We start from the raw sequence: 24,440 nt of genomic DNA, 5'->3' as shown, positions 1-24,440 counted from the left end.
AAGAAACTGAAAAATGTTAGAGCAGACAGTAGTTTGGGTGTAAGGCTCTCAAAATACAAAGGTATTCAAAATACAAAATACCCTTCCATTCAAATCAGAATAGACATCTGATTTATTTACAATATTTGTAACTTGTCTTTCTCCTTCCACAACTCAACATACACTTGGGACATTCAAAAAAACTAACATATCTGAAACACTTAAGACATTTAAGACAGAAGAGAGAGAGAGATCATCTAAACAAGAAAAGCTCACCTATTCAATGTTCCCTAGACTTTGGCTTTCACAGTGTTTTGATAACTCAGTTCAACTTGGGGCCGATACATACACTGATGAAATGCCTCATCCTTCATGTCTAGCAAAGCTTAAGTCTGCAGATGAGTCCAGCATCACATCAACATCTAAATGTGTGGCACATGTGATATAACCATACAGAGGTATCCCCGTACCACTCGCATTTCATGGTATATCAAATGTGCAGTGGCAAGCACGCTCACGCTTCACTGTACGGGGTCACCAGCACGTGAATCAGCCCTTTTGTTCTTTTTAAAAACATATTTTAAGCACATGCTTAATTTAAAGCACAGAAATACCTCCACTGGTTTTATTACTATACTACTAAGAATATGGGCAACTCAGTCCTATGACTACTGCTGCTGCCAGGTGCAGCACTGCCAAAATGGTGACCACTGTATCCAGTGGCCCCATGGAAACTGCCAGAAGTTACCTCAGGTGAAGAGGGTATTCATCCCCTTCCCTCGAGTAAGGGCACAGGCCCCACAATGGGACTATGCAAGTCTGCACTAGCTATTTTGCCAGCATCAACTTGAGAACCTCTGTGTCGAGCTTTTTCAGCCCAACATGGAGGATAGGATCTAGAGAAGGAGGCCTCCACCAGTCCTACCCCCTCCCAACCTGGCCCCTCCTCCCCCCCACCCCCTGCCCTGGAATGCCTCCCCACCCTGAACAGCTATACCTCCAGCCAGCGGTGCCACTTACCACCGGCTGGCATCCTTCTGGTGCTGGGCACAGTGCTGACTGGCACTGGTTCGGTGCAGGTGCTCCCTCCTCCCACAGTGCCATAAATGTGCTTTTTGGCACTTTTACAACACATTTACAACACCTGGCACCAGTGCTGGAGCCCAAGCCTGACAGGATTGGGCTCTTATTAGATTACGTAGAAATCAGTGGGACTTAGAACATAAAAACCTAGGGCACTCACATGGTGCAGCTTTTCCTGGACTGTACCATTTCAGTTCACAGCAACAAGAAAACAAAACAGAACAAAAGAGAAAGAAAAACAATGGGGAAGCATTCAATGCAATTCTCCCGCATGCATTCTGAAATGATATGGTCTAGGGACAGATACATCACGTAAATAGTCTGATCATATGTAGCTACTTTTAGTCTTCAACAATTCTGTTTAGGTCCAGCATGTCAGGAATTAGAACATGGTACTAACCTTCCAATGGAACCCAAAGACTGGTATCCTGAAAAAGGGGGGGGTGAGGTGACTCACGCTTGTCTGAATAACCATAAGTCATATGTAGTCAAGTAATTACTTGCTAGCTCCCAAGGAGTAAGCTTCTATTTTACCTCACAGCTCTAGGGGGCTTGGAAAGGTAGAAGCTGATATACAGAATTCAAGTACTTAGTTCATTCACCACTGACCATACTTACTTATGGTAGAGATCAAATCTTGGAACCTTTCCTTAGGAAAGAGTGGATTTTCCAGTCCTCGGAAATATAACTTTAAGACCCCAGCAACAGAATTGATATCGCGTTCGTTTTGATCATCAGCTAGGGGGTCTTCACCTGGATAGGTTAAAAAGTCATTTCTACATTACATTCTATTTCTAGAATAGGCAGGAAAACTACACATCTAAATGGAAATGAAATATTGAGGCTTTGAAAAAGGTCTGTTAAAACATTTAACTGTCTATATTACAGCAGACCAGAGATTTCCATCATCAGGATAATGATCAGTAAAAATTTTCAGCCTCTTAAAGGACCAGTAAATGCTGTCATAGGATTTTCTTTCAGTAGTCTTATGACAGGACTGATTTATGCAACTCTGCATGCCTAGCATAAATATGTTATTTAGTAGGTGAAATGTGCGGACAACAATTTGGCCATGCAAATATAGTCCCCCCTGGGCACTATGCCCCTTGGCTGGGGCACCTCCCTTATGAGAAAAGGCTACAGCATTTGGGACTCTTCAGTCTTTAAAAAAAAAAAAAAAAAAAAGGTGCCTGAGGGGGGACATGATTGAGACATACAAAATTATGCAGGGATTGATAAAGTGGATGGGGGATGTTAGTTGCAGACCTGCCATTGGGTTTGATGGGGCAAATGTCCCAAGTGCAAGCCGCTAGGACCCCACAGAGGCCTCTCTGAGGCTCCTGACATGGTTGGAAACTGTGCTTCTGGTTTTCCAAAACCACAGTTTATAGCGTTAGGGAAACTCAGAGAGGCTTCTCCAATGCAGACTAAGGTCACACAAGGCTCCTTGAGCCTCAGGTGAGTGGGGGGGGGGGTGGCGAGAGCCTGCAGGGGGGGCGCCATGTGGACCTTTGCCCCAGGTGCAGGGCTGGGGAGGTCTGCCGCTGGGGAATGTTCTTTTCCCTCTCACACACCAGAACCAGTGATGGCATCCACTAAGATTGAGTGCTGAAACAATTAGGAAAGGCAAATGAAAATATTTCTTTAGCCAGCATGTAATTAGTCTGTGGAACTCTTTGCCACAGGATGTGGTGATGGCATCTGGCCTAGATGCCTTTAAAAGGGGATTGGAAAATTTCTGGAGGAAAAGTCCATCACAGGTTACCAGTCATTATGGGTATGTGCAACCTCCTTATTTTAGAAGTAGGCTACCTCAGAATGCCAGATGCAGGGGAAGGCACCAGGATGCAGGACTCTTGTTGTCTTGTGTGCTCCCTGAGGCATCTGGTGGGCCACTGTGAGACACAGGAGGCCGAACTAGATGGGCTTTTGGCCTGATCCAGCCGGGCTTTTCTTATGTTCTTATAGTGACCCTCTTGAGTTTGCAGATAAAACTAGGGGCAGAAGTTTTTAAAAGATGATCTAATTGCCAAACCAGATGTGACAATAAATCCATTACTGGGGAAAAGGTAATTAATACTGTTTCCTGATGTTGTGGTATGAACAAAAAAGCCCCCCTCCCCTGCCACTGTACCACTAGGAAAGCTTCCACTGTACTTTTTTAACCAATATTTACACATTGCATTGAACACTGCAGGGAAAAGAGCAGCAAGCTAACTTGCAAGTATCACAGCTTATTCACATACCTCTTTCAAATGAGTTCTTGATATCATTGACTTCAACCTGAGATCCTGGAACTCTAAAAATACCCTGTTGTTGTAAGCCTGAAGTGAGACAAGGCATAAGAAGAAAGGCTTATTGAAGCATTTTTGGAAAAAAACACTACATTTTAGAATTGTAATTGTTTTTGCTTACCCTTTTCTGAGATGTGTCAAACAGCACATTGTATACTGGCTGGTGCTAGGCTAGGCCTGTGGAGCACTGGAGCTCTGCCGTTTGTCGATTGCACGGACCACCGAACAGTGGAGAGGTAAGTGGGGACGTGGGGGAGGCAGGGAGGAGGCGTTCTGGGGCAGCGGGAGGGGAGGAGGCATGCCAGGGGCAGGGAATGGGGCGGGAGGGAGGTGGCACCTGTGGAGCTTTGCTCCTCCGGATCCAGAGCCTCCGTGTTGGGCCGCTCGCCCAACACAGAGGCTCTTCATTCTATGCCAAGCTTCAGGTCATCGTAGAATTTAGTAGCTCCATTGCTGGGCTACTCAGTTTACCTGGAGGAAGGGGACGAAAGTCCCCTTCTCCTGAGGAGGAAGCGGTGGCTGACTGGAGTGGGCTGGATGCAGCGGCAGCCATTTTCTGCACCGCTGTAGCCCTGCACGCTAGGCAGCTCAGGATTGGGCTGAGGGGTATTTGATGTACCAAGCGAAGATAAGAATAGGTGCCCTGGGCTACAGTACAAATTTGAGTATCTAGGCTCAAAGCTGAGTCCAGGTGCATTCCGAAACGGCAAGCCTGAAACTTCATGGGAAATGGAACCCCACCCAAGGAAGGTTGAAATGCTAAAGAGCTAATGTAGGGGAGAGGAACATAACTTCAGACTAAGTTCTGCTTCCAAATTCCCTAGAACAAAGGCATGCAAGGTAAGGCTCAGGGGTCATACTGATTCTACCAAGCATTGTACTGCTTGGTAGAGACTTTGAAGATTCACCCACAGGGTGATTGTTCATTATGCAAAGGGAGACAGACACTTTTCCCCAGCTGAAAGGCTTGGGCATCTTGATATGGCCTACAAACCTTGTATCACCTACCTCTACCCTAACACCCCAACACCATATAAACACCCCAACACCATCATGATATATGGCCCAATGAGGTACATGGAAAAATTGCAAATGGTTTTAATTACAAGTATTTGGACTGAGACAAATGCAAACAATTTGGCCAGTGAGCGCTTGTACACACCAAATATTTATCACTCAGAAAATGTTCCGTTTTGATACTAAATCAATTATAGATTAAATAGCTATCATTAAGACTCAGGCCCATATAATTAGTCAAGCCAGCTGGCATATTCATTGCATTTCAGAGAAAAACAAGTTCTTATGCTAAAGCTTCCTAGGAAAACACTGATGACTCAAATGAACTTACCATATAAATTGATGTATCGAATGCAACTTTCAACCACAAGTGGAATAGCCTGGCCTGAATCCTTCAAAATAAAACCAATTAAAAACAAAATCAATTTGAGGGCATTAGATTGCTGACATCAGTACTTTAGGAAACAGATTCAAGCAAAGATTGCACAACAAGCCCCAGGTTGAAAAATGGGCACTGTTAGTTTAGCCAGAGAGTTAGCAAGATACTGAGATCACAAACAGTTGCAAGTTTTCAAACAGTGCTTCACGCATTCTGTCACTGACTTGTGAGGAAAATTCTTTGGTAGTACAAAATGAAAAGCTCGTTCTTGGTATCATCCCAATTTAACAGTCTGAAGAAACCCACTTCATGCAGCTGGATTATGGCTACTACTACTTTATAGAGACATAGCTATGAGCCAGGTCTTCCACAAAACTATGCTACTGTTTGCTTACACCAGGGGTGTCCAAAGTTTTTAGCAGGAGGGCCACATCATTTCTCTGACACTGTGTCGGGGGCCAGGGGGGGAAAAAGAATTTACATTTAAAATTTGAATAAATTTACATAAGTTTACATAAATGAATATATTAAAGATGAACTTATAAGAATGAATGAAGGTCTTGCAATAACTCAAAGCCTATAAAAGGCCTTGCACAAAACAAGGCTGGCCTTTCCTTTGCTGCCGCTGCTGCATCACAGATGTGAAACAACAAGCAGTGGAGGGAGCCCTCGTCCCACAACTCACGCAAGAGGTCAAACAGTCACCCTCACGCTGAGAGCAGTTGTGTTGGGTCAGCATGGGCTCCAACAAATCTCCAGAGGGCCAGAGGCTCACTGGAGACTGGGGGGTGCCCTGAGGGCTGCATTGAGAGGCCTTGAGGGCCACAAGTGGCCCCAGGGACAGGGTTTGGGCACCCCTGGCTTACACCATCCAGAAGTTAGAATCTCGGGGGGAAAAAATCATTGCCTAAACTAGTAATAGTATTTTTTTTTTTTAATAAAAAACTTGCTTTCAACTAACAAGGGGAGGAGGAGTGATTCTAGCACACATTTTGGTTTTTGGCTTCCATTTTAAATCAAATGCACATGAGCGCTAAGGAAAGAAAGTTCAGCTTTACAAACTGGCATATTTTTTTTTCAAAAAGGATACAAACACATCTCTTCAGTTTATGCTAAGAAGCGCATACACATACCCTTCCCTATAATTTGTTTTTGTTTTTTTCCAGATAGGAGGCCCTCTAGTAAATACCTGGTTTCTTGTTCGGGCATTCCTTCTTCCTCTGATAAGCAAATAAAGCAGCAGAGCAGGGAAAAAAGAAAAGGTTAAGCAAGAAAGAGATCAGTTAAAGTAAGCATATCTTCCAGAGGCTATGAAAGCTGAAATGCGATGGCAGCTTAGAAGGGTCGAGTTCAAGCTCCAACACTCCATATAACTGCTTAGTATGCAACCTCTCCGCCTCAGTGACAGACTTTCAGAAGCTTCCTGTCAGATTTATTCCATCCTTCCAAATAAACCCATTGCCCAAATTCACAAGAGTCCCAAGTGTTTCCCAACAAGGCAAGCCCTGTTGGTAAAAAAAATAAAGCCTTCTTTTCCCTTTCATAGAATGAACAGGACCCATCCCTCATGGACTGGTTCTTGCTAAAGCACCATTTTAGAGCATAGGGACATTTCCCTGTCTTCCTTCCATAGTTAAGATTTCTCACAAATATGCCACACAGTTAATACCAGGAACATGCTTCAGGACCCAATTAAACATCCTTTTTACCACTGGAAATTGGGACGCCCACAAGAAACCATAACTGCCTCGCTCTTTGAGATCTTCACAAAAGCTCAACTAAATAGAAAAGAGGCTTGAAGAAAATAGAGGAAACAGGGAATTGAGATGAGAGCTGTGGGGGGGGGGGGAACTTCACAGTGCTTATGGTGAGATGGTGCTATGAACTGAGGATGGGGAGAGGCAAAGATATTATGCACCAAGAGACAAGGTGGCTAAAGGAAGCAGACTGTCTGTGCTTTACTGGTAGGAAGGAAGGAAGTGGACAGGGATAAGAGGTTTGAAGGGTTAGGGATATACACCCAAGGGAACAGAACAGAAACCCTGCCAAGGCTGTTGTAACTTCACGAGTTACAGAGAGGAACTCAGCAAGTTGTGGCTTCTGTTATCACTGAAGTATTGTGACCTGGCAATCCTGAGAGAACATCACAGACCAAACAGCAGTAGGGGTGGGGTACACATTGCATTTCACATACTGAACAACAACAGCCAATTCTCTGGTTGCAGCTCAATGTTTTATTCATTACACTTATACCAGCTTTTCCTACAAAGATCTTAAGTTTATGTATGATTGCTGTGAGGTATCATTCAGGTGGCTTTTAAGGGTTACACCTGTTTAGCTTCAGGCATCAAACTATACCAGGGTGCCAAAAGTGACACACGCATGCCATAAGTGACATGTGAAAAAAAATTGTTGGCAAGCAGCATGCAGGGCCACTCACTACATGCAAATGGGAAGTAGCTAATCCCCTTTCCTCTGCATGCTCCATTCTTGCGCACAGTGGCATTCCCAGAGAGGGGGCACAGCGCTATGTTTTGCAGGGCGCCTCACCATGCCATGTAAGCTGCCTCTCCCTCTCACCATCAGAGACATTCCGGGCAAAGAGAACAAGGGTGAGGCATTGCCACCTTGTTCTCGTCACCCGGAACTTCTCTGACAGCATGGGGAGGAGACAGCTTACATGATGCAGTGAGACACCCCACAAAACCTAGCACTGTGCTCCCCCTGGGAATGCCACTGCTTGCACAGGGTTTATAGTTTAACAGGAATGTATCCTTTTAAACATTAGATGCACAAGGAAGGAGCACTTCACTACTCCTACCCCATTCCTTAATTGCATGGCATTTAAAGTTTAAAGGGACATGTTCACTCTACATGTGAGGAGTACAGTGAGGCGGTAAGGAGTTCTTTTCCCCACTGTTTTTCCAGTGCTACAAGAAAGGGGGCATCTAGATCTCGATCACCTCTACAAGGAAGTAGAGATAGGAAATATGGATCCCGTCTCCCTTCTTTTTAATATATTTATGAAGAGCATGACTGCTGGCTGCCTGGCCCACATCATTTTTGTTTGACATGAGCAGTAACAGAAGAGGCTGGAAACCAAACTGCATCACTTCCATTTCGAACAGAAACAACATGGACAAGGCAGGCTGCAGATCAAACTCCTGGTAAGGGTGTGTGTGTATTATCTCCTCTTTCTCTATGGAAAATTTGGTAAAAAACAAATATAATAATATATGATAAAATAAAACAAAATTATAAAACAAATATAATAATTATAAAACAAATATAATAATAAATGATAATCTGCTGCACAAAATTAGCATGTTTTAAAAGATTATGCCAATTTGGGCACATGATCTCAAAAAGCTTTACCACCCTTGAACTGTATCCCTTCAGATGTCACTCAAAGACATGCACTGTACCCTATTGACAATTCCCCAGAGTTCAAACTCCAGACAAACTCCAGAGTTCTCGTCTAAAAGCTGATGTTGCTCCTGTTATCAGGTAAAGCCAAGGAAAATCCTTTAAAAAAAAAAAAAAAGTCACAGACAGTTGAGTCAAGATAAGGGCCATTCAAAAAGCAATTTGCTCTTGTACCAGAATGATAATAAGTTTGCCCATTAAGTGTGTTTCTCCTTGCAATAATCTGTACTGATTTAAAGAAAACATATCCCTCTAAATTCCTAGGTCAGCATCCTGCTTTTAAGACATGCCTCAGGTATATAGCCGAATGCTGAGTAGAGATGGACTGCAAAATGGCACCAATTCCTCAGTTCAATTAAACCCTTTCTCTGTTTCCCCACTGCCTATTAAATTATAACTCTTTCCAAGTAGTAGAAAGATCAACACATCCTCTTTTGAAGAACTCTCGGCAGTACTAGATGATGTTTTTTTTTTTTTAATACAGATAAGTCTTTCAGGGTTCAGACATGAAGTAAAATCATCCTGTCAGAATACCTGTTATAAGACTTTTCCCCTGCTTTGTTGAACAACAAAACAATAATATTGGACCAATTTAAATAAAATGTGGAAACCCATTCTATCATCAAGCTGGTCTCACATAGTGAAAAAGTGGTTGAAGTATACTGAATATTCAGAAGGGGTATATTCAGGAAATTGTAGGAGAGGAAAGGGGAAGGGGGGAGAGATGTGCCTCAACATAGATCATAATTCACTTATCAATTGGCTCCTTTCTTCCTCTTTCCTCCTAAACAAATATTCAAGTTTTTACTGTCTGAGGAATAAATAATTATACATTTTGCTTCTCTTAACAGCATATTGCTTTTCCTGAAATTCTAAGGACCCATTATCAGTCGGAGCACCACAATCTTTTAAGGATTTTTATTTTAATTTTGATCCACGAAAAATCTCCTTCCATAGGCAGGATGCTTTTAACCTCCAGGATGTTCATAGGCAATAGCCGCTTATAAGACTACAGCAGTTTTGCCTGAAGTGATAAGATATGGCAGATTGCAATTAGCATGCTGACAGGCAAAAAGGGCCCTGTGCTTCCATACTGCTCCACAAGAGTCATTGCTGTTATCTCATCCCTCCCAGTTGGCACGAACCGGAGTGAGAAAGGCTTGAGTGGATTATATTGCATGCCTCACCGTTGTGGTAAGAGGGAAATCACCAAATGAAATCTTCACTGAGGCAGAGAGCATACTAACCATGTTAATGATGTGACGTGCAGCGCATGGGTGAGGCCAGGTTCAGGAAAAGGAAACAGGTCAGCAGTTAGAGAGAAAGCTACCATTACATCCACAGTGTTCACAGACTCTCACTGTTAGACAGCAAGTACCTTAATGAACGTTTCCATATTGCCGTTAAAGAGTTTATGATTATAGACTGAGAGAGGCCTAGGTCTCCTCATTTTCTGTGGTTTAGGGGGAAGACATGGGGGCCTGAGAAAAATGGAACAAAAGAGATCAACAGAACATCAACGTGAATACAATGGCAGGGAAAGATATCAATGACTACAAATAAAAAACACCTGGGGAAGGGGAAGGTTTCTAATGCACCAAGTCAAACCATATTCTGTCACCATTTCCACCTGGATAGCTTCCTCAGGAACATCTGGCATTTGAAATATCAGGACTCACCTGGATTTCAGGTTGAATGCCAGCTTCCCCTTCCCACTGAAAGGAAGTAGGGAGGATACAATACAAATAGAAGTGGAAAGCACTAACAGGTATGAGTTCAGTCTGGGCATGGACACAGAAGAACATAGCGTATCTGTATTTGTGTCTTCCAATCTGACAGGAAGTGAAGTGGCAGGGAGGTGAAGGTTATAAGGTCTGCAGGGTTTTGATATCCAGAATTACCCACCCAAATTCTGCACAATAATCTGCCCCACCAAACTCAGTGCACAATTTCTCAGGGTTCACTGGATTATCTATCATAATAGGCTATGCTAGGTCACAGAGCTGGCAGGCTCTAAAGCTCAGGTTGTAAAGCTCCAGAACCAACCTGAGAGGCCGTGTGTGGAGCAAGTTATGGCTTGATCAGCTACAAACAGACTGTCCTTTCCACCCCTTCATGACTTATATAAACTGCACAGGCCTCAGGGAGTGCAGCGACCTTCAAAGCTTGATATATGCCAATTACATTGACAGCATGTGCCAGAGCCTAACAGTTTTCCAGGCAAATCTAACAGACCTGGTACAACAAGCTCCTCATGTTTTATCCAGATAGAACCCAAAATCTGTTGCTGAATTCCAGATGTTTCTGGACTGTGACAGTAACTTGACTAAAGATAGAGAAAATGATAGCAGGAAGCTGTATTTGATCAGTTGTTACAGATTCCCCCCCCCCAAGTTAAGCTCAGTGATAGAAGTTAGGAGCCTGTGTTGACACTCCAACAGTACCCCCACAATAAGGTTTAGACATTAAGAAAAATGAACTTTCTACAGTACATCAGGTCTCACACTGGATTAATACTGATGAAGAGGTACATTCATCCTATTTGGACAGTACAGGATTCCTATACTTCAAAGTCCCAATTCAGATTCAAAACCAAACATGAATATTCAAAAACCAGGTGATTTTACAGGGAAACATCTTCTCAAAGTGATAAACCTTTCTCATACCCCTATATACAATCACTCATAACTGGACAGAAGATTACAAGTATAACCAGGTAGCGTTATTGTTAATATACAGTATAACCAGTGGCATAGCTAATGATCGTGTAGCCCAGTGCCAAGCTCAAAATGTTGCCCCGGAAGTGATGTCACAACTGGAAGTGACGTCACGCCCGGGCTTTTTCAAAAGTGAAAAGGCATCTATCTGCTACCTGGGGTCAAAGAAGATTTATAGCCCCTCCCCAGACAAAATCAAATTAAGTAAATAAATAAAAAGTGTGCCCCTGGTAGGTTTGAGACACTGTGTTGGGCTGAAGAGGGACGGTTATTCTTCTCTTGCTAAATATAAGAGGGGCACTTCTTGAACAACAATCAGTCTCATAGGTCAGTTCTGAGTTAAGAAAATCCACTTTTTGTTCTATAAGGCAGTTGTGTTTTCATTTTCTAGTTAATTGGCCATAACGTTTGATAGAATACAGATATTCCGATGAGGTTTGTTTCATTGCATTCTACATTAAATTACCTTTCCAATGATACATAACATGATGGTATTAATCATATATATCATATATATCATGTATTTAAATCATATATTTAAATTTTATATTTACATTTTTTCCAGCCCTCAACACCACGCCAGATATTTGATGCGGCCCTCTGGCCAAAAAGTTTGGAGACCCCTGTGTTAGATGATGGGATAACATTATATCACAAGGGCCAAGTATGTTTGTGACGATAATTTTTTCTTATGCATTTCTGCCTTTGATTGTTTTGTGATCAGAAAGGATGGACCAGACAAAGACCCTTGGAAGCAGTCTTCCCTGGATTGCCCAAGAAGTTTTTTAATAGTTTGCCTCCTAAATATATTCAGGGACAAGAGGAATAAAGGACATGCAGCACTCTTCTGTCCATTCCTCATTAATGAACCTGGAAATTCATCATTGGCTCATAACACTGGCCCAGATACATTAAATTTTGCAAAGGACACTACTCCATTTTCATGTCCCAGAACTCATTCAGCGGTTAATTCCAGCATAGATATAGCTGTGAATTGGTCTAGTGCCCTTTTAGTCATTTAAACTTCCATCTTTCAATTCTGAAGGAACATTTGTTGTGCAAGGCTTGTGCGTTTAATTTATTCATGCATTGTTGGTAGGCAAGCCACACCTAAGACTAGAGCTTGTTACCATGGCAATACTCTATAGTTGGTTTTTCCTCTTCATTATTGTGTATTGATTATCCAGTTAAAACTAGTAACTGATGGGCATGGCAGAACATTGGGTTTACAGCCTAGGAGGAGAAACCACTGCCATGGCCCAGCCATCCACTGTCTACAGCAAACTGGTGACCTGCAGAGATAATTCCCAGTATAACTTTAGAAATATGCAAACTCCCAGGTCTATTGGCAGAAGGAAGTGGCAAGCTTTAATACTCTCAAAGGATTCCTTAGAATGTCAAGCCACAGGTTGAAAGGGACTAGATCATGGAAACAATTTGGTTAGTAGGCACAGGCAAAAATTAGCTTTTGAGGAGGATGGAAGTTGTCAATGTGAGTGGTAGCAGAGGTAAGAGACCAAGAACAGGTGACATCAGGGGATCCATTAAGTGCTAGCTCAGGAGTCAAATCTCTTTGGGAAAAATGGGCTGTGAATGCAGTGGGGTAAAATGAATGAATGTGATAAAACTGGAATGCAGGGCTAACACTGAGAGATGTTTTATTTATGGTACTTTGTGTGTGCGGCAGACATCTAACAACACTTTTGAGGACTCAATTAACACATTTAATTTCAGTAGTTTGGACACATTACAGGATATGTTTCTACAACACAATCCACTGTGGGCAAGAGAGAAATCTTGACCACAAGACAGGATAAATATCTAAACCATTACCTAAAGTAACCTTGGAAGAAGCAGGTCTGATCTTCTAAGGAAAAATTCTATTAACTCCAATGGGAATCCGTCTACTTCTCATCCCTATAACAGATCTGGCATTTTAAAATTTATCATAAGTGACATCCACTATATCCTTTGTGGTCAGGGATAAGACTGTATTGTCAAGGAGTTTTAAACCCTTGAAGCAGTGGTTCCTAAACTCTCCGGGAGTTTGGAAACTGCTGTGTTTGTGGGGGAGGGGTGCCACTGCTGGGGACAAAAGGATCTTTTTTTTTTTACTTACCTGTGGCAACACTGGCCCTCTGGAGAGTTCGGGAGCCTACGAACCCCTCCTCAGGGCTCCCCACATCTCCAAACTGCTTTAAATAGTAAAAAATAAAATAAAAAAATAAAAAAAGAAGTGGCCTCCAGAGGTCCAGCGCTGCTGCACTTAAGTAAAAAAGAAACCCTTTTGTCCATCACCTTCGGGGGCAGGGACAGGGCTTCCCTGGCTGAGACACTGCAACACCCCAGTTTAGAAACCTCTGCCTTAAAGGCATTAAATATTCTTAACAGTTATTTTAGACCTTCTAAAATGCAGTAAAGTATTTTTCAACCACTCAGAAAAGTTATTTTTCTGTAATCAGGGCTGAGCTACACATTCAGCACCCCCATATTCTTCTGTACTTCACTGGAAAAAGAGCTTCATATGTGAAGAGCTGTTCTCCAAGCGGGTAAAAAACAGGCAGCAGCCATCTATTCCAACATTTGCAAAATCACTTCTTGAATTTTTTTTTGCTAGTACTGCATACTTTAACACATACTGAAGCAGTACTATAAAAAGATAATTAAAGGTTTCTATAAGATCGGAAGGGAAATTTGGCAGTTCTACAGTCCTGCATGCCAGAGTCCCATATTCTATTGTTCTACATCTTTACAAAATAGCTACAAACTGAAAAGGAATTGCTGCATTTACTTGAATGTTAAAAAGTTTAGGGAAACTTGCCATGCCCCCTCCTCTTATCATCTTCTTTAGCAGACATTTCGAATGGATCTATAGACTTTGTTAGCATGATAGACTTCAGTCCTGTAAGGCCTTGAAATCTAGAAAGGAAACTTTTTAGAAAGCTAGAAATAATCTAGAAAGGAAGCTTAGCTGTAAGCAGAAGTTGTTTTTTTAGAGTGCATATATATATATATATATATATATATATATATATATATATATACACACACACACACACACACACACACATACACACATGTTCCGACCAGCGACAGCCCGCATATATGGTGGCCACCACTGGTCCCTGTTCACCCCTCCAAGCTGAGGAGAGTCACGCTTCCCTCACCTCCGGAGGCTTTTCTGAGCCTCACAGAAGCAGGACACTTCTGTGTGCTGCCTTGTGAGGCTCAGACTGGCCGTTTCAGCCAAAAACACATGACTTCCAGTTTCCTGGGAAACCGGAAGACGTGTCTTTTCACTCAAAATGAGCATTCAGAGCCTCACAGAGGCAGCATACAGATGTGTGCTGTCTCTGCGAGGCTCAGAAAAGCCTCAGAGATGAGGGGTGCATGGCTCCCCTCATTTTTCAGAGGCTTCGCATAACATCAAGACTTGCTGGACAATGGGGGTGCCAATCCACATCCCTGTTGCTAAGTGACACACGACTGTGTGTGTGCATGCACTTCATGTGTCAGTTAGTCCTTGTTCTTTTAAGTAAACCCCCCCCCCCCAAATGTAGGCTACAAAGAGATTAGGTAAGCGCTAAACAAACTGGATCCTGATTACCCAAAGGAACATATCCTATTTATGAGCTTTCAGCAGTTAAGAACTGCAAGTGAGGTCTTGTTTCAGATCCCATCTCGCATGGCGGCCAGACTGGTCACATCAGGAAGCAGGGCCTTTGCTGTGGCAATTCCAGTAATTTGGAATGTTCTTGTGACACCCCCTACCTGCTGTCTTTTTCACAGCAGGTGAAGATCCACTTGTTCTGAGGTACCTTTCAGATTGACTAATTTTGCTGTTTTGTATTGGTCTGATGCAAGCTATATCTTTTATTTAAGCCCTAGGTTAGAAATTTTAAAATTGAAAAAATGAAGACAGACACAAATATATTAAAACAAACCAACAAAGGAGGTTCTGGAACCATCATAATCCTGGTCATAGCTACATATTCTCCCATGCAATTTGCTACTGAGATGTTATTTAATCTGGCAGATACCACTTGAGGCATGAATTACCTTTCCCATACCCTGAAGCACCTAAGCCAGAAACAACTTTAGATATCATAGTCCCTGAGGGCAGACTTATTTCTATTCTCACCTCTCCACTGCCCCAGTCACACTGGTACCAGTTTTCAACTGGCTACAAGTGGTGACACCGTCTACATTACTTTTCACCAACAAGTGCCCTAGAGGCAGGGAAGGAGCAGTAGTCTGGCCAGGAAACAGTGAGAGAGAAGTACTGGCTGTGCAGGGCAAACACAGTATATCTGCATTACCAGATTTAAAATGCTGCAGCTTCTCTCAAGGAGCTCTGAGAATTGTAGCACTGTGAGGGCATCAGGGATCTCTTGGCAGAAAATTCTCAGTTCACTCATAAAACCACAATCCCCAGATTTCCTTATAAGCAGCCATGACATTTAATCAATTTTAAATAAAGTTTGCTGCATGGATAGGATGAAATAAGAAGTGATTACTAAAGCAACGGGGTGTGTGCGAGGAAAAAGGGATGCAGCTGAGATTATAAAGTGAGATGGTGAACTCAGTAGACATTTTTAACGTGGGGGACAAGTGGCAGTTTGAAGAGTGGTATATTTTGAGCCTCTCACCTAGCAGACTTTTGCCCCTATGCTAAGAAACTTAGACTGACCTCATTACCCATAAACACACACACTTCTTCAAGGCTCAGAGTGGGTTCCTCAGAGGCTTGCCCGCTTCCACCTTACCCACTCAACTCTATTATCAGCTTCTTTGTTTCCATTGCCCACTGCCACTATGTGATCTTTTCACAGTTTAATTAATGTTTTTTAAATTTTGCTTTCCTTCAGTTTCTTGCCATCAGTTCTTTTTTATCAGTTTCCTAGACTTTACCTGTCTTTTTGAATCCACTGCTTTACCTTCAACCACCACTGAATTCTCCTTTACTGCCCTAAGAATCTAGTATTTCATTCCTACTGCTTCTGCTTCCTTCTCTCTTCTCCAGCGAATGGAGTCATCCAGCAGCCACCATGCACCAAAAAGCACAAGGGGATTACAGAGTAATCCGTGCAGATTTAAAACCTCCTTTTCCCTCAAATGCTGGAGAAATGACTAAGAGGATGGTCAATGTCAAACAGATTCTGAATAACTGAAAAAAAAACCCTCAGGTACATCCACAAAGACACTGCAATGCACCGTGCTTATGCTGCACCTTTCAGCATTTCAGACCCAGTCAGCTGAAAATTACACTGCAACAAAAGCAAGGGCCTGTTTGTCATCTTCCTACTTAATCCATTTAGGCAATGCAGACATAAGTAGGCCCCTGATGTGGAAAGTTGCCTTTTGCTGCCTCTCTCCACAGCACACGGATTTACCAAAAACCTGCAGAAGATACTAGCCTGGGTTTAAAACGCATTTCTGACAACTACTTCCCAGAATGAAAAATTCAAACAGGGTGGCTCCTATTTGTATCCACTTACCTGGTTGTCCCACATTCAGCTCTTTCACCTAGAAGACAAAAGCAAGGGAAATTTCATATTAATTTAATTCCAGCCCTGTTTACCAACGAAGGACACAGTTAATCGGGAGGGGAGGGCTTGATCAATGAGGGAAAACTGCTATACAATTGATATATGAAATAAGCGTTGTAAGTGAGAAACTGAATGTGCCTGAAGAACTTGCATATAACTGAAAACTTTAGCCTGTTGTGAGGTTATTCTCTGTGCACCATGGCTGCAGGAAAAATATCATGCAAGTCAAAAACCAACTCCTGGAGTTCAGGGAGGCAGGGAGTGTTTCAATGTCCATACCTAAATCAATCACTTAAAGATACACAGATAATGGTAACTTTTTCTCTTAAATGCAATGCTATTACCAGCCCTTGCAGTGCCTCCTCCACCCTTCCAACTATGAAATTGTACTTGGGAGGATCATCTCTGGCCATGCCCTAACTTTGGAACTGCTGAAGCCCAAGCATCTTCCACAGTTGATACAAGCTCTTTCTAGCTGGGCAGTCATTTAATAGACAGCTGGGGATAAGCAGGAGGAAGGCGGTTATTTAGCTTTATCTCTGACTTTAATCTTTTTGATTAGTACTATCTTAAGCTTTCATATAGAAATGTTATCTGCCTTGAGCCTTCAGGGATGAGGCTCGTTAAGAGCATGAATAAATTATTAAAGGCTCAGGCAGCTGGCATAAATCTAGTAGTTTCTCCATCAATGAAGCTGACTTGTACCAGACAAAGATCTGTTCCCCAGCATCCCTTGTTTCTGGCAGCCAAAAGAAAATGGGGGAACAGGGAGTACTCCCTGATAAAGGTTACAGTCCTTGGGGAGCTAGCAAGAGATTATCCTTTCACCTTAGAGCAGACTACTAATAGCATGTGAACATGGCAGACTATTTAGCAGCTCAGCTCTTGCGTGTGAGATAACTGTCCATCTGATTGCAACCAGACTCTGTTCTTGCCGTCAATATCTTTGCTTCTTTCATTGATTTATAGCACTTGGATTTAGTAGAAGTGCAGGCATACCACTGATGCAATCTATTCATTTTTTTAAAAATGTGTCATCCCACTGATAAATTTGTAAACACATTCATGGGGGGGGGAGCTGAAAGCCCAACATTTTTTAAAAGATTATGTTATTCTTCTCATTTTTCTTTTTTCACAATACAGAAAGAAGGAAATGTTTTAGGTGCAGCTCTTTTCTGACTATGCAAGTAAGCGCCCAGAGAGTGAACTATAAAAAGTTTTCAGTTTTCCTTTGTGCATCATCACATTTCGGTGTACTCTGTTTATCCTTATAGATAATGTTCCTAAGGGATGACATGGGAAGTTGCCTTATATTGTCAGCCTACAGGTCCACCTAGCCAAGTATTCTCTCTAACTGCCACTGGCTCTCCAACTTATACAAAGTCTTTTCCAATCTGGCCACCTAAGAGTTTAACGTGAGATGCTAGGACCTGATCATGGGATCTTGTGTATGCAGACATATGCTCTACTACTAAGCTAAGTGCTCCTTTGAAAAGTTCCCCACAGACTTTTTGATGAAGCAAAAGATCAAGTGACATTGCATCTGATGAAAATGACATTCAAGGTGTGTTGGGCTTTTTAGGACAATGATTTTTGTTTGGGGGGATAAATGTTCAGTAACAGCTTGAGACTGACAGCCCAACACTATCCACACTTTCCTGGGAGTAAGCCCCACTGACGAGACTTACTTCTGGGTAGACATGCATGGGATTGGGCTCTTACTTCTTTGTTAGTCACACTTTAGTAAAAGTTTTATTGGTACCAACCAAAATGAGACAAAATCTCAAGCACCAGGCTTTCAATGATTAAGCAGGCTAGATGGCAAGAAGAAAAAAGGGGCAGAGAGTTGGATCTCATGAAGCAGCCCCAAAAGCTCTGAACTTTTTTTAAATAGAAGTCTTAAGATGGAGTCGGGAGCAATCAGCTTCACCAGGTGCTAGACATGAATCTCGTGCACATATCTGGTGACAAAGTCAGGGCACTCGGAATATCCAAACTGCTGAATGTGTTGAGAAAGTAATGGTGTGAGATGCCACCCCAGAGAAGCTGGGCAAAATCTAAGCAAGAGAATAAAACCTGGTGAAATGAAGAAGGTTCCGAAGGGAGAAAGGTAACTGAAGCAGGCTACATGCCTGGGGGAAGGGGGTGCAGTGAAAGGGAGAAAATTGTTACAAGCTTGAATGTTAACAAAAGGATGAACAAACCTGCCAAAGAGAAAGAGACAGGACTAGTCAGGATGAGTGTAGACACAAAAAAGTAATTTAAGACCTTGATGAGGATAACCAGTTGACCATTGCACTAGTGATAAAGTTCCCAATAAACAAGAGTCTAATGAGATACTATGAGTAAAATAAATAACACCATTTTCAAACACCTCAAGTCACATGCTTGAAGTGGTGGAAACAGTTGCTCTCACAACTGCCTGGCAGGGTGCAGTTATGGAATATGCTTAATGAGAACCACGTCAATGTAAACTTGAAACACAGGGTGAGCTGTGCAAGGAGGTAAGAGAAGCTACCAGTGTTCTCCTGCAGCTACATATGGTCGGGAAAGTTACCAGCTCTGCAGCTGAGTAACATTTCAGAGAGACACCAGAACTTATGAACAAGTTTTTGTAGTTCTTAATTTGATTCTCTGAAAGGCAGTTCAGCTTAAAGTACAAGTTGTGTGCAACATATGGCTGGCTCTACTGATGAATCAGGTCTTAAAATTATATGAATTTGGAGAGACAAATATCTATGGAATTAAAGCCAACAAAAACTAATTAAACTTTTATATGTGAATGTATGTGTTACAAGGGCTGTAACGCACTATTAAGAGCAAATTAAACACAGATGATTCTAAAACTTAAAGTAGTGCTTTCTCAGTGTAGGGCAGAAAAATACATAAATAAATCACCAGAAACTACTGCAAAATGGGCATCTTGAAAATGAGAAAGAGCCCCTTGTTCCCAAAAGGGGTACTGAAAAAGGTCTCAAGGTTCCAGGTCACCTCAGGTTCCAATATAATGTTCAGGTCAGAGTATAAATCATGCATTTAACTATTAAATCATGCCTATTTAGAGTAATGACTCTTCCTGAAGTATTAAGGTAGAAGCAATTATGCATTTGGAGTCCTGGGTAACTATGATAATTTTGGAGATATCATGGTTAGGGTATGGCAGGGGAAGAAAGGCAAACAATGGGCTCTTTTGCCCGCTCAAGAGAAGATCCTATAAAACCAGGGGAGGAGGAATAGAAGCTGAGGTTGCCTTTCGTCACTATAAGCCAGTATTAGCCTTAAGTGTGATTTAGCCCCTACAGGGTTTGAAAGTTTATTGCACCATCCCAGATCAGAATCTTTAAAAAAATAAAAAATATCCCAGTAGGAGTTGGCTAGATGGAGAAATAAATGTGGCCAGCAGAAGGTTACTTACTATGGATCATTAAAGCTGGAAAATCTGATGGAAGCACCTTGTACATTTCTTCTAAAATAAAATATGTGGCCCTTAAAGAAATTGAGCAAAGGACTAAGCCAGGCCAGCCAATAAACAAGCATTTTATCTATTACTGGCAGAAGACAGAGAAAGCATGCAGTTTTCTGGAACATACATAAGAAAAAGCATGAGGACAGCCCTTATTCTGCTCCAGTAAAAACTATTCACATACATTTGTGCATGTGCATCTCCAGTGACTTCACTGCATTTGGATTTAATGGACTCTTGGCTTTAACAGACTCTTCTTCCCACTATTAGTTCATTAAGGGTGTAATCCTATCTTGCACTGGAACAGGCAAACCAGGAGACTTGCACTGTATCCAGCGCAAGATAGGGCACCACAGTGGCTCAGTCAAAGGTAAGGGGAAACTCTTCCCCTTACCCCCAGGTAAACCACTGCAGCCCCTATAGGTCTCCTCGGACATCCCCTATAGGTCTCCTCGGACATCTGCCACACAAGTGTGAGGAGAGTGGAGTGGTTTAGCTGCTCAGGGAATAGGGCTAGCTGCTCCAAGCTGCTCAGGGAATAGGGCTAGGATCTGGCATAACAGTCGGATCCCAGCCCAGCTTCCCGCCCGCCCCTGGACTGCCCTCTGCCCGACCTCCCCGAGCCCCAGAACACCTCCCTCCCATCTCCTCCCTGCCCTCCACAGAGCCTTGTGTTGGCCAAGCTCGGCTGAGGCAAGGTTTACTTGCTCCCTCCATTGGCACAAAGGCTGAATTCAGCCTCCTTGGGCCAGTGCACCTCCACGCATGGGCCCAGCTGACTCACAAGGAGGTGTAAATGTGGCTTACGGCATGTATGTGACCCTCCTGGGCTGGCACAAGGGACTTGCGCCGGCCCAAGGGCAAGACAGGTTGTGCCCTAAATTGAGGGTTCACTGTACAGAAGCTCCCCTAATCCCCAAATGTGACCAGTAGAGAAGAGCCTCTATAAGCTTAAAATGTAGTTTAACAGCCTGTTGTGGTGAGAGCTGTAAATTTTTTTTTACACACATTGGTGACTTACCTTCTCCTAGAGTCTGCTTCAGTAAGTCATGTTTAGCCTGTAGTTTGGTAATAAGGTTACTGCCATTCAAATACTCCTTAAATTTCTGAGGAAAAGCAAGCACAAACACAGGAAAAAAACAAAGGTCAGCAAAGCTTCTTGGTAACAAGACCACATTTTTTTTGAGGCACACACATTTTTTCTCCTATGTGATTTGTGGAAAATCTAAGTTGAACAAAGGACATTTTGTAAGCCCTAATGAACCAGACCTCAGATACATACACAAAGCTGGACCAAGGATGCTATTTTCATTTAGACTTTTGCACAATTCAGGTATCAGCTCAATTGATCTTATTAGGCCAGATACCTTTGTGTTCAGCCATGTGCTTGAGGTCAGGGCCTGACATCACAAGGAACCCAAAGACAACAGTTCAAAGAAAATGCTCTTTTGTCAGGCTTCTGGGAATGGCCTCAACAAGCAAAGAAGCTTTTTCTACTGAAAAGGCTCGACTTTTGTGCAAATAGCGATAAAGCAGAGAAGAATTCCCACTGCATGAGGTCTGCTGGCTCGGTTGATCAGAAGCTACTGCAGCGCTGGTAGAATTGTTCAGAGAATAATTTATTTCTAGATTGCCTCATACCCAATAACAGCACCCTAGAGGCAAATAACTTCACAGATGTTAGGAGCTAAGAGTGAAGACAGAAGAAAAAAAATTGAAATAGGAAGGCTCAAAGATTTATTAGAATATATCTAAATCTAATACACACACACACACACACCCCTTAAAATTTTTGGAAAACAAATCAGACAATCCTCTGAATAAATGAATAATTCTGGCTATAGTGCTACTTCCAGCACTGCTCCTCATTGAAACCTCTCACTGTGAACTAGGAGATCCCTAAAGCTAAAACTCCACTCCCTCCCCCAAAAAACAACTATTATTGAATGACACTGGTTGAGAACCAAATACCAAAAACAAGAAGAGATGAGTTGTAGTATTTTCCTACTTATTTCAAGGTACCATAACAGACTAGTCAGACACCCAGAACTCTGCAAAATGTGCCTTTGATGGTTACCATCAGGCATCTTTGTAACCAGAGGAAAAAACTTAATTTTAACAAATTTCACAATTTTTGGAGAATGAAGACACGTTCCTGAAAGTTATACTGGAAAGACTAGCTGGTTTGTTAGCTGTGGTTGGTTATTTTGTTTTGTTTCTGACGGGTAACCCCAGAAGCAAGCTAATGCTTTCTTGGCTTTCTTGGAGGATTCTTGGTGGTAGGATGGCGTCTGGGGTGAGCTGAGGCAGAAGAGAGAAGATGCGTGGTGGGTGTTAAGAGGATGGGGTCTGGGGTGGGACAGAAGAGAAAGGGTTCTTGATTGGAGTGAACAGGAGAGGGTCTGGGGTGGGGTGAGATAGCATAGCAAGGAGGAAACCTCAGTTTTTTAAAAAACAGGAAGTGATGTTACAAGTGGCATCACTTCCTGTGTTCAGGTCACTTCCGGGTGCCACATTTGGAGTTCAGTTCTCAGCAGTGCCATAAACCCAATGTGGCCCCCAGGATGAAATGAGTTTGACACCCCTGTTCTAAATAAACTGTTGCCTATCTGTAAATAGTTTCATGGTCACTATAATCCCCCAAATGGTTTATTGTTATGGCTTTCTAGGGATACATTTGACCCCATGTGACATTGACAGCAACTGAGGATTAAAAGTGTTAGAATGCTGGCACACACTATCAAAAAGAGTAACATAGATAGTCACATCTTTGCTATCAAATTGGGGAGGGAATGCAAAGAATCCTCCACTCAGGATGATCCAGCCTCCTCACTTAGGGCCCAATCCTATCCAGCTTTCCAGTGCCAGTACAGCTGTGCCAATGGGGTGCGCACTGCATCCTATGGTGGGGAGGCAGTCACAGAGCCCAATCAAGGTATGGGAACATTTGTTCCCTTACCTGGAGGCTGCACTGCTGCTGCACCAGTGCTGGAAAGTTGGACAGGACTGGGCCCTTAGTCCTTTTCATTACACTGTGCTTAGTACAGACAGAAAATTATCCTCACTGTAAAATAGAACATTTCAGTTTCCTGTTGGTTGGCTCTCCTCTTGGCAATGTTTATTTTACTCATGTAAGTCTCTGAAGCAGCTGATTTGACTGACTCGGTGGAGCGACTATGCTGGAACGCATCCGAGACATCAAAATCTTCCACAGTCAGCATGTCTTGTAAAGTCTGCATAGTTGCATCCAGCGTTTTTCTCACCTACAGAAATTGTAAACACAGAAGACTATGAAACAAGAGTGAGGATTTACAGTTTTGACACAATAATTGCAGAACCTCTGAAATAGTAAAACCATCTTGGGTTTTGCACTGAAACATTTCTGGGGGAGAGGGGAAGAGACATGATATTATTTAAGGGTCCCAGATTTAACTGGATGCCTTTGTGCATGGATGGACAATTTGTTCAGCAACTTAGACCACATTAAAAATATAACTTAAGACATTTCTAGCTCTCATTTCAAAGCAGCGATGGTAGCATTCAATCAGAAAGCACAGTCTCAAGCTCTTGATAGAGAGGTTTAGAGTCATGTTCTGTAGATTTGCGATAGGAGGAGGTGTCGCACAGTGGTAGCTGTGGACCTCTGTGCTGATCCTCTTATTCTGATAGTCAGGAACAGCACCTGGATTTAGAGTGCCCATCATCCATAAGGCCCTACGTCTGGATACAATATTGAACTTATCACTCCAAGCAATCCATTTATAATGTGTAGTGGAAATTAGCAACTACATCCAGAGACACAGCAAAATGAGTGCTCAATAGAAACCATAGTGCCTGCTTTCTACTTGGGGTCAAATATCTGGCATTGAGTGCATCTTGAAGCAAACAGGTCATTCTTGTAATGGAAATGAGCTAGCTTGCAGGATGGCCATTAGGATGGGATAACATTCAATAAAAAAATTATTTCACAGATGCTTGCTCTATAAAGTCTATAATAAAACATTACTGTTCTCCATTCAGGGACAAGCCCTTAGGCTTCCAAGGCTTCTTCTCCAATTTAGAATTTCAACAAAACTTTTTGATCATAATTCGTCACCTACATGCTTTAATAACATATGGTCAGGATCTCATTAAGAACTATGTAAAACTTGCTAAAGATATGAACCAAAAAGTTATAGTAGTCCTGCACTTGCTGTGGATATTCTCTTTCACAAAAAAACATGAATTTCTTGCAGATATCAGCATATAGATGACCATATCATGTAAATCAGGGGTGCTCAATAGGTGGATAGCGATCTACCGGTAGATCGCGGGGCAAAATGAGTAGATCGCGGAGCCCTGTCTCTCCAAACTGTTAATATGTCAGTTTCGTCTAGTGACTAGACAAAACTGACATATTTAGCTGACACTAAACTGACACTGAAACTGACACTTTAGCTGCTCTTCAGGCATGCAGCAACAAAACTGACGAAACTGACTAGACTCCAGCAGGGGCTCCATACATTAAAGGGGGTGTCTGTCAGACGCTTCCTT

At 42.4% G+C, this 24,440-nt stretch overlaps 1 protein-coding gene across 5 annotated transcripts in view; it reads right to left on the bottom strand.

Annotated features, from left to right (window-relative positions):
* SRGAP3 (SLIT-ROBO Rho GTPase activating protein 3) overlaps positions 1-24,440 on the bottom strand; it is a 231,075-nt gene that overhangs the window by 24,456 nt on the left and 182,179 nt on the right. For 2 of the 5 annotated variants that reach the window (XR_010793772.1, XM_066615038.1), the window contains exons 9-15: positions 22,973-23,170; positions 20,929-21,013; positions 16,394-16,421; positions 9,557-9,659; positions 4,705-4,765; positions 3,309-3,386; positions 1,681-1,815 (exon numbers count right to left, since the gene is read on the bottom strand). Coding sequence is in view for 4 of the 5 variants with exons in the window: in XM_066615038.1 (XP_066471135.1) it covers positions 1,681-1,815; positions 3,309-3,386; positions 4,705-4,765; positions 9,557-9,659; positions 16,394-16,421; positions 20,929-21,013; positions 22,973-23,170 (688 nt within the window). In the remaining variant the exon portion in view is untranslated. Of the gene's footprint in view, positions 1-1,680; positions 1,816-3,308; positions 3,387-4,704; positions 4,766-5,941; positions 5,973-9,556; positions 9,660-16,393; positions 16,422-20,928; positions 21,014-22,972; positions 23,171-24,440 lie in introns of those variants that run through there. The other 3 variants (XM_066615041.1, XM_066615039.1, XM_066615042.1) reach the window with 3 other exon arrangements.

This window comes from Tiliqua scincoides, chromosome 2 (assembly GCF_035046505.1).
Source record: "Tiliqua scincoides isolate rTilSci1 chromosome 2, rTilSci1.hap2, whole genome shotgun sequence".
NCBI lineage: Eukaryota > Metazoa > Chordata > Lepidosauria > Squamata > Scincidae > Tiliqua > Tiliqua scincoides.
Note: the sequence above shows the minus strand (reverse complement) of the source record. Positions and strands in the feature narration are given on the sequence as shown.